At 40.7% G+C, this 13,007-nt stretch overlaps 2 protein-coding genes across 3 annotated transcripts in view; one reads left to right on the forward strand and one right to left on the reverse strand.

Annotated features, from left to right (window-relative positions):
* LOC132493598 (olfactory receptor 10A4-like) overlaps positions 1–13,007 on the forward strand; it is a 133,050-nt gene that overhangs the window by 51,141 nt on the left and 68,902 nt on the right.
* Positions 1,091–13,007, reverse strand: part of LOC132493134 (interferon-induced very large GTPase 1-like) — a 33,305-nt gene continuing 21,388 nt past the window's right edge. For both annotated transcript variants that reach the window (XM_060103349.1, XM_060103348.1), the window contains one exon: positions 1,091–10,119. In XM_060103349.1, the coding sequence (XP_059959332.1) occupies positions 2,819–10,117 (7,299 nt within the window). In that variant the 5' untranslated portion in view covers positions 10,118–10,119 and the 3' untranslated portion in view covers positions 1,091–2,818. The remainder of the gene's footprint in view (positions 10,120–13,007) is intronic.

Raw genomic sequence — 13,007 nt, forward strand, 5'->3', positions numbered from 1 at the left:
CAAAACACTACAGACCAGGTGTCTTAGACAATGGACATTTATTTCTTCCAGTTCTAGAGCATCTAAGATCAAGATGCTGGCTGATTTGGTTCCTGATGAGAGCTCTCTTCCTGGGTTGCTATATTACACATATTGCAATGTGCTCATATGATCTTTTCTTGATTCATGCTCCTGGGGAGGGAGAGAGATATCTCTGATGTCTTTTCTTATAAGGACGTTAATCTCATCATGAGGACCCTTCCCTCATGAACTCATCCCACCCTAATTATCTCCCAAGGCCCCCTCTAAAATCACACTGGGGATTAAGGCTTCAACATATGAATTTATGGATGACAGAAATATTTTGTCCATAACACACCTTATTCAATTGGCCTTCCCGTATTTATATCCTCTCTCAGAGAGAGAGAGAGAGAGAGAGAGAGAGAGAGAGAGAAACCTAAGTGAAAATCTTTTTAGTGCAAATTTCCAGCTTCATTTAAGCAACTCACCTCTTATTCATGTTATTTGATCTTGTCTTAGAATCCAACACCCTCCTAGCCCCATCCCTGCAGGCCTTGTCCTCTCTTGCTTAACTTACTCTGGAAATCCCCAAAGTCTATTGATGTGGTGACCCCCAATTCCTGTGTTTCCATGATCCCCACTTTCAGTGACTCTGAGAGACCTGTTCCACTGACCATGTGAACCATACCTCTATTGACCTTACAACTCTGGCCATCTCTAATCTGTGACCTACACTGGGCCCATCATCTCCCATTTTTGATGACCATATGATTCTCATCCCTACTAACTCCATTCACCCTACTCCACTGTTCCTAAGATCTCCCTCAGTGACCTCAACCCACTGACCCTTTAATCCTTACCCTACATTGATGGCACTTTACTCTCCACTACTATCACAAAAAACCACATTTACACATAGCCATCTTCTCTCATTCCCAACTTATGTCTAGCCGTTTTGGGTTCTTGACACAGCCTCTGAATTTCATTTAATAATCACTCTACTTAAATGCCTGAGGAATTTATCAAAAAATTAATTTTTTTATGCACAACAATTTGGCGTGAAAAATCAAAGTTAATATATGATATATAATACTTTTTAGTTAAAAGTTTTAATGGACTCATTAAACAAATATGAAAGGCATTCAGTGAATGTTAACATTGCACAGTTATCAAGGATGCAGCTATGTCAGAAACAGGTGCTATATTATGCATGGGTTCTGTTTTTATCACTATTTCAACTTTATCCTATTAGTTCCAACTCTCAGTGAGGCTATTTTTTTAGAGAACAAAAGGGAAACCCTACTGTCCAAGAACATGTGTTTTCCATATAATTTTTCTGTTCCAGGATTTCTTCTGGAAACATGGTCATTTGACCTGAAACTGAGAGTATGCTTGAAGCCTTGGGGCACAAAGATAGCAGAGTGAACACTCCTGTCTCCCAGCTCTGAAGATCCAAGTCCTTTGACTGCTCTTTGTACTGTCTGTTTTCACTGGCTATGGAGGGGTAGACAGTGTACCCTGAAATGGAAGCCAATGGATGCCCTTATGTCAGGCATGAATAATCGTTTTTCTTTGCATCAGGATTCCTTCAGATCATCAGCTTTGAGAACCTAGCAAAAGTCATTGCTTTAGAAGGTAAAAGTTTGCAGAAGGGAGATTTCCTTCCCCTCTCAGATCCTTGGTTGGCTTCAGCATGTTCTTCATTTTTATTTCTGATCATGACCCTATGGCTCAAATACTGTGAAAAGTCACAAGCATGCCTGATTTGGAGATAAGCATTTTCTTACCTTTTAATACATAAAAAGCATCTCTTATTGAAATATCACCACACAAAACTATATATTTTTTTGATATTTTAGTCTTGAAGGAATAGTTTTTTTTAATCATTAATGATTAAATGATCATGGCTTAATCAAATTTGACGTTGTCCACAGCCTTGATTAAAATGGCCCTTTTTACCTGGTCATAAATCTTGTTCCATTAACCAGTCCTTTTCAGACTTGTACATAGCTCTAGGCTTTGAATACCTAAGCTCCTGTGAATTTTTTCTTTTTGTTTTTTAAAAAACATGCACAGGCAAGTGCCAAGGCACCAGGGAAGAAAAGGATGATGGTTAAATAAGAAAAAGTTATTTAACTTCTATTTTCCATATTTGTTGAATAGTGTTTCCAGAATTGATGCAGGTCCTGGTCAAGTTTCTGTTTTTGTTTTTGTTTTTCATTTCCTATAACAGGATATCCCTAAAAAGCACTATATTTGGGAATTGGGAATCATGAATTTTCCATGAGTGTTTTTGCATTCAAGCATCAATAACTCTTCCTCACAAATTTCTGAGGGTAAAAAAATACAGTTAGAACTGGAAAGAATTTGTAGATTCCAGTCAAGAACTGTATATTGGTTAAACTATGTAGTTATTCTATAGAATTTGTGGCAGTCTGCAATGATTTTAACTTCCCTCTATGAAAATGACTTTCTTGTGACTTTAAATAACATTATATATTTAAAAATAAAAAATAACATTCAGAATAATAGTTTAAAATATGAAGTAGGTATTTTAAATGGATTTTATTTGATTTTATCATGTACTCATATATTTTAGTAATCTGTTTTTAAAGCAAAAGGAATTGAGGCAAAGAAAAATGAAGTTCTTTCTCAGCAAGTCTTCAACTCTTGCTGTTAACTGATTTAGTTTTAGATGTTTCAATTGAAAAAATTGATATAAGGGAGGTTTTCCTTATGAGTGGGTGATATTTTAGGCTTCCTCAGGTAATGTGCCTCCTTTGTTCAGATACTGGGGCTGTTTTGTGGTCATTGAGTATTAATTTTTTTTCAAGTCATTAAGCACATCCTGTTTCTTAATTTTGTCCCATGCATCAGGAATTTTACCTTTATCTATAAATCTTCTGAGATATTTTTCTTGTAGCTTTAATCTGAAGTGACAGACAAACCATTTCCAGTATGGCTGGGTGGATGTGTCTGGGGTGATACTCCACCTGGCATATTCCCCTCCTGCCTGTCGATAGTTCTTAAATGGGACTTCCCTGCCATCTCCCAAAACCAAAAAACAATCACTTGTTACCAAACTGGTACAGCAATCAATGACAAAATGGTCTGTTGTGTACCACCATCCTCCACTGACAGCCTGTGGACGATGGAAGGGAACACTGTGGTCTCCATCATGCATAGGGATTGTGTTTGTACAAATTGCTTTACAGCAGGGACACTGTTTCCAGCAGCCACAGAGATGTTCAGTGAGCATTTTCAGGATTTCAGGAACAATTTCTTCTACAAGCATATACAAATCATTCTGTTCTACTGTCTTCATTTCAGGACCCAAAGCTGTACTCATGGCTTCTTTGAGAAAGTCAATATCTTTTATCTCCTGGTGTTCAATGCTTATCAAGTCTTTTCGTGGAAAGATCAAGTTACTCCCCAGGTGATCACAGAACAAATCCAACCACCCAGACACAGTGCTGCTTTTATCTTTAGCTACTGCTGTGGATGCCTGAATAGCTGAGAGGATGGCATTCTTGATTTCATCTGAACTTATTTTTAAAAATGTCTTCATTTTTTCACTTCCTTTGTCAGAACAATATCTTTTAATGTGGTTTTCAATGTAATTCTTAAAAAATGATTCTGGATTATGAAGGTACTGCCAATAATTATCAAAATTTTCCTCTTCTGCCAGGGAGATGAGAATGTGTTTCTCCAGGTTAGCCCTGTTTCCATTGAATGCCGGGCAGGTGGCTTGCAGGTCCCCAGCAATTCTGCGGGCCATGTTTTTCTTTATGGTGTTGAAGACAGCAGTGGTGAGTTTGCGCCACAGAAAATCAACAAATGTTTTAATTGAGGTTGCTCCCTGACAAGAGATCTTAAAACTCATGAAGAAATCATCTTTCTTGCTTTCCAGATAGTTTACAGGATCATTTACTCTCTTGAATACCTTGTGCATATCATGAAATTTCATTGATGCTCTTTGGAATAAACAGAAGGATAAGTCTATTTCATATTTTCTTGTAAATGTGTATCTTTCCTTAGTGGGTGCAGATTTCACCTCCTCATCTATTATTCTCAGGATTTCATAGAAATAATTTGGATGGTAATCATGCTTTTGCCTACAAATGTTGTTAATAGTTTCATTAACTTTTGAAACAATGCGGTTAGTAGTCATATTTATGGACTCTTTATCCGGGGCCTCTAATGTCATTGTAACTAAGTTCAAATATTTCTTGTTCATTTTGATATGTTTGTCATATTTGATTTCAAAGTTTTCTCCAGAATTTTCCTTCAGTATGCTTGCTATGTATTTCTCCTTTCTGAAATAATCCAAAAGGATGTTTTCAGAATCCACTTCAATTTTAGGCTCTGCGATTGGAGAGTGAGTTGAGGACAAATCATAGACCCATTTTTTCCAAAGTGTGTTGAATTTCTCATGTAGCTCTTCCTCACTCAGTTGGGTGCCCTTTACAGTTAAAGCCAACTCTCGGCTTTTTTCCAATAATTCCTTTTCATAACCTGATTTTTTGTTATGCAGTTTTTCTTGATTCTTTTTAAAACGAAGAAGTTCTTTGGCTTTTCTTTGGCTGTCTAAAATGAATGCCTCTTTAAGGATTATTAGCTTATTTTCAAAATTTCCTTTCCACTGTACCAGCACTTCACTATCTGGGTCTTCATTAAAATATTTTTCAAGTTCTTGCTTGATGGCTTCATATTTCTCTATAACTGGAGCCTCAAGTGTGTGTGCTTCGAGTGTCTGGATTTTTTCATTCTGAATCTGGTTGATCAGCTGGTCCTGTATGCTCAGCATATGACTCCTCAACTCCCATGTCCAGTAGTTATACATGGTTTCCAGTTTGCTCATGGCCATGACCTCTCGGGTATTCCTGAAACTGAAAATAAAGTTTTCATTCAATAGGGCTCTCCACAAATCTTGAACTCGGAATTTTACATCTGATATCTTCATGATGCTTCCCCTAGATTCCTGTTGGGCAGTCACAAGAATTCTGCTTTTCAGTTCTTGGACATTGTAGCTATAACGAGGATTGGGAGGGGCCATTGGGGGATTGCCATCCCAGAGGTGAGCAAAGTAGTAGACGTGGGTATTAACATCAAACTTAATGACATCACGAAAGCGGGTTACATCTGAGCACTGCTCTTCTTCAGCTGCTGTTGCTGCCATTTCGTCCAGTCTCTGCTCTAGCCGCCTTCGTCCTTCCATAGTTTGGTCTTTAGCTGTAACTTCTCCCACATTCTGATGAACAAAGAGGCAACTAGGAGAGATTTTTACTTTTTTCATCCTCAGAAAAGCTTGGACAACTATTTGTAGAATATCTTGCATTTCTGATGGATTTTCTCCAAAAATATTGATCAGAGTCAAGTTTCCAAGTCCGATGACAAAGGTTGCCAACTCATTGTCACGATTCTGGGACTTGTTGCTGAGTTCTGGGGCCCGAAGTCCTTCTGTGTCCACAACAAGCACAAAGTCAAAGCCAAGTTCCTTTGCGAATGTCTCCTCCACCTTCAGAAGCTGCATGTAGGCCCCCCGGGTACACCTCCCAGCACTAACAGTGAACTGCAGCCCAAAAAGTGCATTCAGCAGGGTGGACTTCCCTGAGCTCTGCAGGCCAAGGACAGAGAGAACAAAGAGCCGTTTGTTTCCAAGTTTCTCAGAGACTTTGTCAAAAACAGCTGCCACCCACCTCAGGGGCACATAAGAAGCATCCCCATCCATCAGCTCAATGGGAAAACCAGATAGCATCAGATCTGCAGCAATGTGGGGAAGGGAGAGAAATAGGGTATCTTTCATGGATGAAGCTTCTTCCAGAGCTTCATAGATCTGGCCAACTTCTCTGAGAAGTTGTTCAATTCCCAAGGTGCAGTCACTAATCTGTCTGGAGATAACTTCTATCTCATTTTGCAAGCCTTTCAGAGAGTTGCTTTTTGGTGCCTCTTGCTTTTCTTTTTGGACCAGTGACCACAATGCCTTTTTCTTCTCATTTAGTTTTTCCAAGTGTCCTGCAGTCAAATTGTCTAAAAACACACTCAGCCATTGCAAGAAGTAGAGTTTGGTGTGAGTTTCTGAATGATTTTGGAGAATTTCAAGGACAGAATGCATTAAATTGTTGAGAGGAAAGGCTTTTCTCAACTGTTGACATCGTATCTTTTGTTTATCTGTCTCAATCTCACTCTTGTGTTGTTCAATGCTTCGATTCCCTTTTTCTCTCAGATGATAGAGTTCTTTGTCCTTTTTACACCAAAGTTGCCACAGTTTTCCCTGAAGGGGTAGTAAATTTTCCTTCATCTGAGGTATTTCCATTTCTCCCAGTAGGGCCATTAGAATCTCTGCCTTTTCTTTGGCTTCCTTGCATTCTCTCTGGTCTTCATCAATAAGCAGTCCTTGCTTGCGAGCAATTTGGGCACAGTTCTCCAAGCTGAGTGCAGTGTCAGAAAGCTCTAACAAACGTCTGATTGTAGTTGTGAGCTCCTCTATTAATTCCGCCTCATTTCTGTTCCTGATCCCAATTCTCACTCTTGGGCCAGAGTTATTTGCCATGGTTTTTTCTTTATCATCAAGCAAACAGATTAAAGTTTTTGATTTTTGACACAGGTCACGGACAGTTTTTCGGGTTTCTTTATTGTCATCAGAAGTTGACATGAGGACCACAATAAGAGAAGAGACCTCCTGCAGAAAGGCAAGTTGCTTCTCATGTTCCTTTGCATCTCCATGAAGATTGATGAAGGTCAGGCAGTTGTCAAACGTGTCCTGATCTTCACCCCCAGGACAGAACCAGGCAACTTCCACCACACCTCCCATCAAGAGACAGTCTTTGCTGCTCCCTTTGCAATGTCTGTGAAAAAAGACATCATGTTTCCTTTTACTGAGAAGACAGTTCATGATCTGAGATTTGGAGGCAGAGAAGCCGTTTCCAACTCTAATAAAAGACACAATGGGGGTAGAGACACGGCACATCTGCTGATCTTTGTAAATGTCCTTCTCTTCTTTTATTGATTTCCCTGCTTGCTGCCAGCTCCTCCTAACTTGACTGAGAGACCAGAGAGAGAATTCAATTTGAGCATTGCAAGGATTAGGTATGAGAAGGGGGAGGGCAAACTGACAAATGGAAAGTTTGGCCAAAATGTATTGTCTGGCAAAATCATCTGCACAGTGAAGAATTGCCATCTGTATATCCATAGGGTGAATGTAGGGCCTGGCATTAGTGGCTGCTGAAGGATTAGTGGTGCTATTACTGTCTTCAAACCGATCTTCATATGGATCAAAAGCCTCCTTTTCTTGATTTGAGGTGCTTGGATAGACTTGCTTCTCTGTGTATTCATCATCCTTGATGATCAGGTATCTCAGCCCATAATCCAGCATCAGTAGCTTCTGTAGGAAGTAGAAGGGAAGCTCTCTTTCAGAGCAGGGCTGGGTGTTGTACACAGGATTCTTGTAGATCATATGGAAGTTAGCTCTGCTCATCGTTTTTGGGTAGTAATGTTCTAGGCCTAGACGCTGGAGTATTTCTAGGAAGGCTCTATTTTCTATGACCTCCTGTTTATTACTTTCATTATCATGTGGTTCATGGGGCTGTTTCTTTCCATGGAAAAGACTTTGCAGTTGTTTTTTCACATCCTCCATTTGCAATGAAGAGACGGTGGCCTCATAATCCCCATCAATGAGCAATCTCAAGTCTTTTTCTAGGTTTTCCCAATCATGATCTGCCCCAAGTTTGGTGAGGACATGTACAACTTCTTTAGACAAAGATTGTCCCATGTGATGTCTTACTAATGCCAAACGTTCTGTTTTCTCCTCTGGAGAAGCAACTTTGATGCCAAGTGTAGCTGTCAGACCTGTGAGCACCAGGAATGCCTGAGCCTTATAGTTGCAAATATTTTTGAGCTCTTGGTATTTATCTAGGGCAGTTTGCATTTTATCCAGTAGGAAGTCTAACTCATCACACCCAAGGAGATACTGAAATCTATTGTTTACCACATGATATCCTGCACCAGCTGCAATCAAAAGTAGCAAGATGTGTGTGTCTGGCTGCCCTGTTTCTTGGAGGTATCTCAAGAAGCAGCCAAGAGACAAGCTGACCTCGTAAGTCACCTTGCTTTGAGCTTCCTCCACTGATTCTGTGGATTCAGACTTGGCCTTTACTTCCATAAGGTCATTCTGGTTTTTTTTAAAGATTTCAATTAATTCGGAAAATTGGGTGATATTGACATTCTCTTCCTCTGGTTCTGACTGAAATATCCACTGCATGATGGAATGAGCCTGAGGAAAGTTTGTCACTTTGTAGATGTGAGGATCCAAAAGGATGCACAACTGAGATTTAATAAATTTAGTTTCATAAATGGAATACTTTTTGCAGAAGTTGACAGTGTCTACCAGAAAATTCTGCAGACCCCTATCTGTGAGGCATATATTAGTCCAAATGTTATAACTTTTTATTTTTTCACTCAATCTTTGCATGAAATTTATCAGCTTTTTAAGCTGCTCTTCAGGATCAGATACCCCCCAGGATTTCACATCCTCTAGGAAAAGCCTAGCCTCCTTCTCAACACTCAGTAATTCTTCTCCCTCCTGGATCTGGGCAGTAAGACCAGTCAGAGCAGTGTAGCTGTCTTTCAGGCAGTTAGCTACCTGAAGAGGATCCTTAAAATTGCTTCGGTGGCTGGTGAGGATGATGTCCCAGACGGGCACCAGCTGAATTCCCCGGTCAATGACACACCAGGTTTGATTATTGGCAACTAGGCCAGCTTTCCACTGTGAAAGGCCATTTGCTTCTGGTGGGCCACCTGTCTGGGCCACAGATAATTGGACTTTGGTTTGGAGATTTTGGAAGGTTGTTCTCTGAGAGGCTGTTTTTGAATGAGAGTCTGACACATCCACACCTGCAGCAACATTCACTCCGAAGCCACTGTAGCTGCCCCTTATGTAACTATCCAGGGCCTCTGCAGCTTGCTGTTTCACTTCTGCCAGCTGCTCACTTTGGAAGCCCTCTGAAATGGCTTTCCACCAGTAGATTCCTCCCAGGTGCAGAGGGCCCTGGTTAGCATGAGAGCCAAACCTGTGGAAGAAGTCTTCAGTCCTGCGCCTCAGCAAGGGAAGTTTGTCTGGGTCTTCTGGCTGACCTGAAAGGTCTTCAATGCATTTCAATTCCTGTAGAGCAGCCTTGGAGAGCTGGAGCTGGTCAGTGGGAAAGTGGCAGGAGGCCAGTGGGATGTAGCTGAACTTGGTTGAGCAGAAGTAAGAGTGCTTAGAATGTGACTGTTGGGTTTCCTTGGATTCTGAATCTTTGCTCTGATTCATAGCAGCTTCCAGGCTAAATCCCCAACCTCCACCCTTTGCTGAGGCAGTTACACTGAAGCCCAGCTTCTCTACAGCCTGGGTGAACATGGATTCTTTTTGAGAAGATGTAAATTCCTTTGTTTCCATCTGTGTACTCTGCTCAGGGCCACAGAGTGAGAACTCCTTGGGGACACCGAGTAGCTCCTCCTTCTTCTCTATCAGGCTCCTTTGATTACTGGTTTTGTAAATTCCCTGAAGGGCTAGTCCTCCAGATGCGTGTCGCACCAGCTCTCTATCTGGAAGGTTCTTCCTGTGAGACAGTGTCCCCTCCATAAGTCTGAGTTGTTCCAGCATGTTTTCCATGACGTCTCTTAGGGACTTTTCAGGACGTGGCCAGAACTCTTCGGGGATCTCCATTGCCTGCATCAGCTCTGCTTCCTTTTTCCTCACTGCCTCTTCCTGTCGCTGCCTCCCTTCTGCCAGCATCTCTCTTAGCTCCTGCAGTGCCTGTTCTGCCTGCTTCTGCCTTTTCTTTATTGCTTCCACCTGAGACTCCTGTAACTCTGAAAGAGTATTTGAGTATGACAGGTTAAGCAGCTTCTCCAGGGCCCTTTTCTCCCAGGGATGTTGTGCCTGGGATTGCAGCTTCTGGAGTTCTTTTTCTTCTAGGTGTTGTAAGGCTTGGGCACAGGTCACACCCAGGTGTTCCTGCAGCTTGGGCAACCAGTACTCAACTGCCAATCCTGCTTCTCTCAACATCTCTTGGAGATCTTGCCCATTTTTGCCTCTGAGCAGGAGCTCGTTAGGGGTAGACTCTTCTGTGTCCATGGCTGTGGGACGAAAAGACACTCAGTTAGCCTTTGGCATGTTAATATACAGAACTCTGTGATTAATTTGCAGAAATCTGATGCTTTTCTATACACTAATAATGAACTATCACAAAAAGAAATTGAGGAAGCAGTCCCATTTATGATCACATTAAAAAGAATAAAAGGGCTTCCCTGGTGGCGCAGTGGTTGAGAGTCCGCCTGCTGGTGCAGGGGACACGGGTTCGTGCCCCGGTCCAGGAGGATCCCACATGCCGCGGAGCAGCTAGGCCCGTGAGCCGTGGCTGCTGAGCCTGCATGTCCGGAGCCTGTGCTCCACAACGAGAGAGGCCACAACAGTGAGAGGCCCGCGTACCACAAAAAAAAAAAAAAAAAAAAAAAAAGAATAAAATATCTGGGAATAAACTTAATCAAGAAGGTGAAAGACCTAATACTCTGAAAACTATAAATACCAATGAAGGAATTTGGAAATGATACAAAGAAATGGAAAGATATCCTCTGTTCCTGGACTAGAAAAATTAATGTTGTTAAAATGTGCAGGGCCTCCCTGGTGGCGCAGTGGTTAAGAGTCCGCCTGCCGATGCAGGGGATACGGGTTCGTGCCCCGGTCTGGGAGGATCCCATATGCCGCGGAGCGTCTGGGCCCGTGAGCCATGGCCGCTGGGCCTGCGCGTCCGGAGCCTGTGCTCCGCAACGGGAGAGGCCACAACAGTAAGAGGCCCGCATACCACAAAAAGAAAAAAAAAAATGTGCATACTACACAAAGCAACCTATAGATTTAATGCAATCACTATCAAAATACCCATGACACTTTTCACAAAAGTAGAACAAATAATCCTAAAATTTATTTGGAACCACAGAAGACCAAATTGCCAAAGCGGTCTTGAGAAAAAAAGAAAGCTGGAGGTATCACATTCCCTGATTCAGACTATACTACAAAGCTACAGTAAGCAAAACAGCATGGTACTGGCCTAAAAACAGACACATAGATCAATGGAACAGAATAGAGAGCCCAGAAGTATATCTACACACTTATGGTCAGTTAATCTACAACAAAAGAGGTAAGAACACAATGGAGAAAAGACAGTTTCTTCAATAAGTGGTGCTGGGAAAACTGGACAGCTACATTAAAAGAATGAGATTAGCAAAAAATGGGCAGAAGACCTAGAAAGACATTTCCCTGAAGAGATGGCCAACAAGCATGTGAAAAGATGCTCAACATTGCTAATTGTTAGAGAAATGCAAATCAAAACCACAGTGAGGTATCACCTCACACCAGTCATAATGGCTATCATCAAATAATCTACAAATAATAAATGCTGGAGAGGGTGCGGAGAAAAGGGAACACTTGTATACTATTGCTGAGAATATAAGTTGGTTCAGCCACTATAGAAAAGATTGTGGAGGTTCCTCAAAAATTAAAAATAGGACCACAATATTGTCTAGCATCCACTTCTGGATATATATCCAAAGGAAGTGAAGACAGGGAATTGAAGAGATATATGCACTTCCATGTTTATTGCAGCATTATTCTCAATAGCCAAGCTATGGAAACAGCCTAAGTGTCTGTCCATGGCTTAACAGAAAAAGATTTACTACACACACACACACAACGGAATATTTATATTCAGTCATGAGAAAGAAGAAAATCCTGCCGTGTGTGTGACAACACAGATGGACCTTGAGCGTATTATGCTAAGTGAGATAAGTCAGAGAAAGACAAATCCTGTATAATATCACTTATATGTAGAATCTAAAAAGCCAAACTAGTGAAAACCAGAGAGTAGGATGCTGGTTACAAGGGGTTGGAAGGTGTAGGAATTAGGGAGATGTTGTTTAAGGGTACAAATGTGCAACCAGTAGATAAATAAGTCCTAGACATCTAATGTTCAGATAGTGATTATAAGCAACACACTGTGTTATAAACTTCAAATTTACCAAGAGACTATATCTTAGTTGTTCCCACCACAATAAAGAAATGATCATGTGATGTGTTAGAGGTGTTAGCTAATTCTATGTTGGTAATATTGCAATATATAAATGTATCAAATCAGCATGGTGTATACCTTAGACTTATGCAATGTTATATGTTAATTATATCTCAGTAAATAAATAAAATATACTTCTTACCTGGTTTATACTTGTCACTCACTTCTTACTCTTCATCTGACACTAGTTAATAATATCTTTGTATTATGAATAACTTTTATATTATGAACTGTATATGGATTATGAAGATCTCTTTTCTACTGATGCCATCTTAATGTGTGTATGCAGGACCAAATGTTCTAGTATTCAGTGTTCCCTCAGTGTTATGTTTTTCCCCCCAATGCCTTTGGACATATCTTTGGGCAGCAGATGAGATGAGATTTTACATGTCGCAACTTCACACATTATTCAGGTTTCCCCTCTTTTTGGAATTCCTGTCCTCCTGAATGTCACTATCGTACTTCCAGGTCAATGGGTGTCCTACTCATCCTTCTTCCTGCTGACATGAATGCAGTTCACCATGTCCTTTCAATTTATCCATTTAAATCTCTCTTCAATCTCAATTCTTTTTAATCCCCTACCAGCTCTCCAAAAGATTTTGCCTTCACCTTGTCTTTATTAGATTTCTATAATTGTCATCTCATCTTACACTCATTCTTATTTTGTGCTTTCCATCTTCCCCAATGTCACTAAAATTTGAATCTAGATTTATGGCAGACTCAGAAACTCAGAACAACTTTTTCAACTGAAGGTATCTCAAATATCTAGATAAATTTTTAAGACAAATTCTTTGGAGCCTCAAGGAATTTACTGGATAGTGAAGTAATATCTGATGGAAGAGGTAAATAAATTTTAAGCAACTGAAATATTTCCACTACAAATTAAAGCCAACATTTAAGACC

The sequence above is a fragment of the Mesoplodon densirostris genome, chromosome 7 (genome assembly GCF_025265405.1).
Source record: "Mesoplodon densirostris isolate mMesDen1 chromosome 7, mMesDen1 primary haplotype, whole genome shotgun sequence".
Classification (NCBI taxonomy): domain Eukaryota; kingdom Metazoa; phylum Chordata; class Mammalia; order Artiodactyla; family Ziphiidae; genus Mesoplodon; species Mesoplodon densirostris.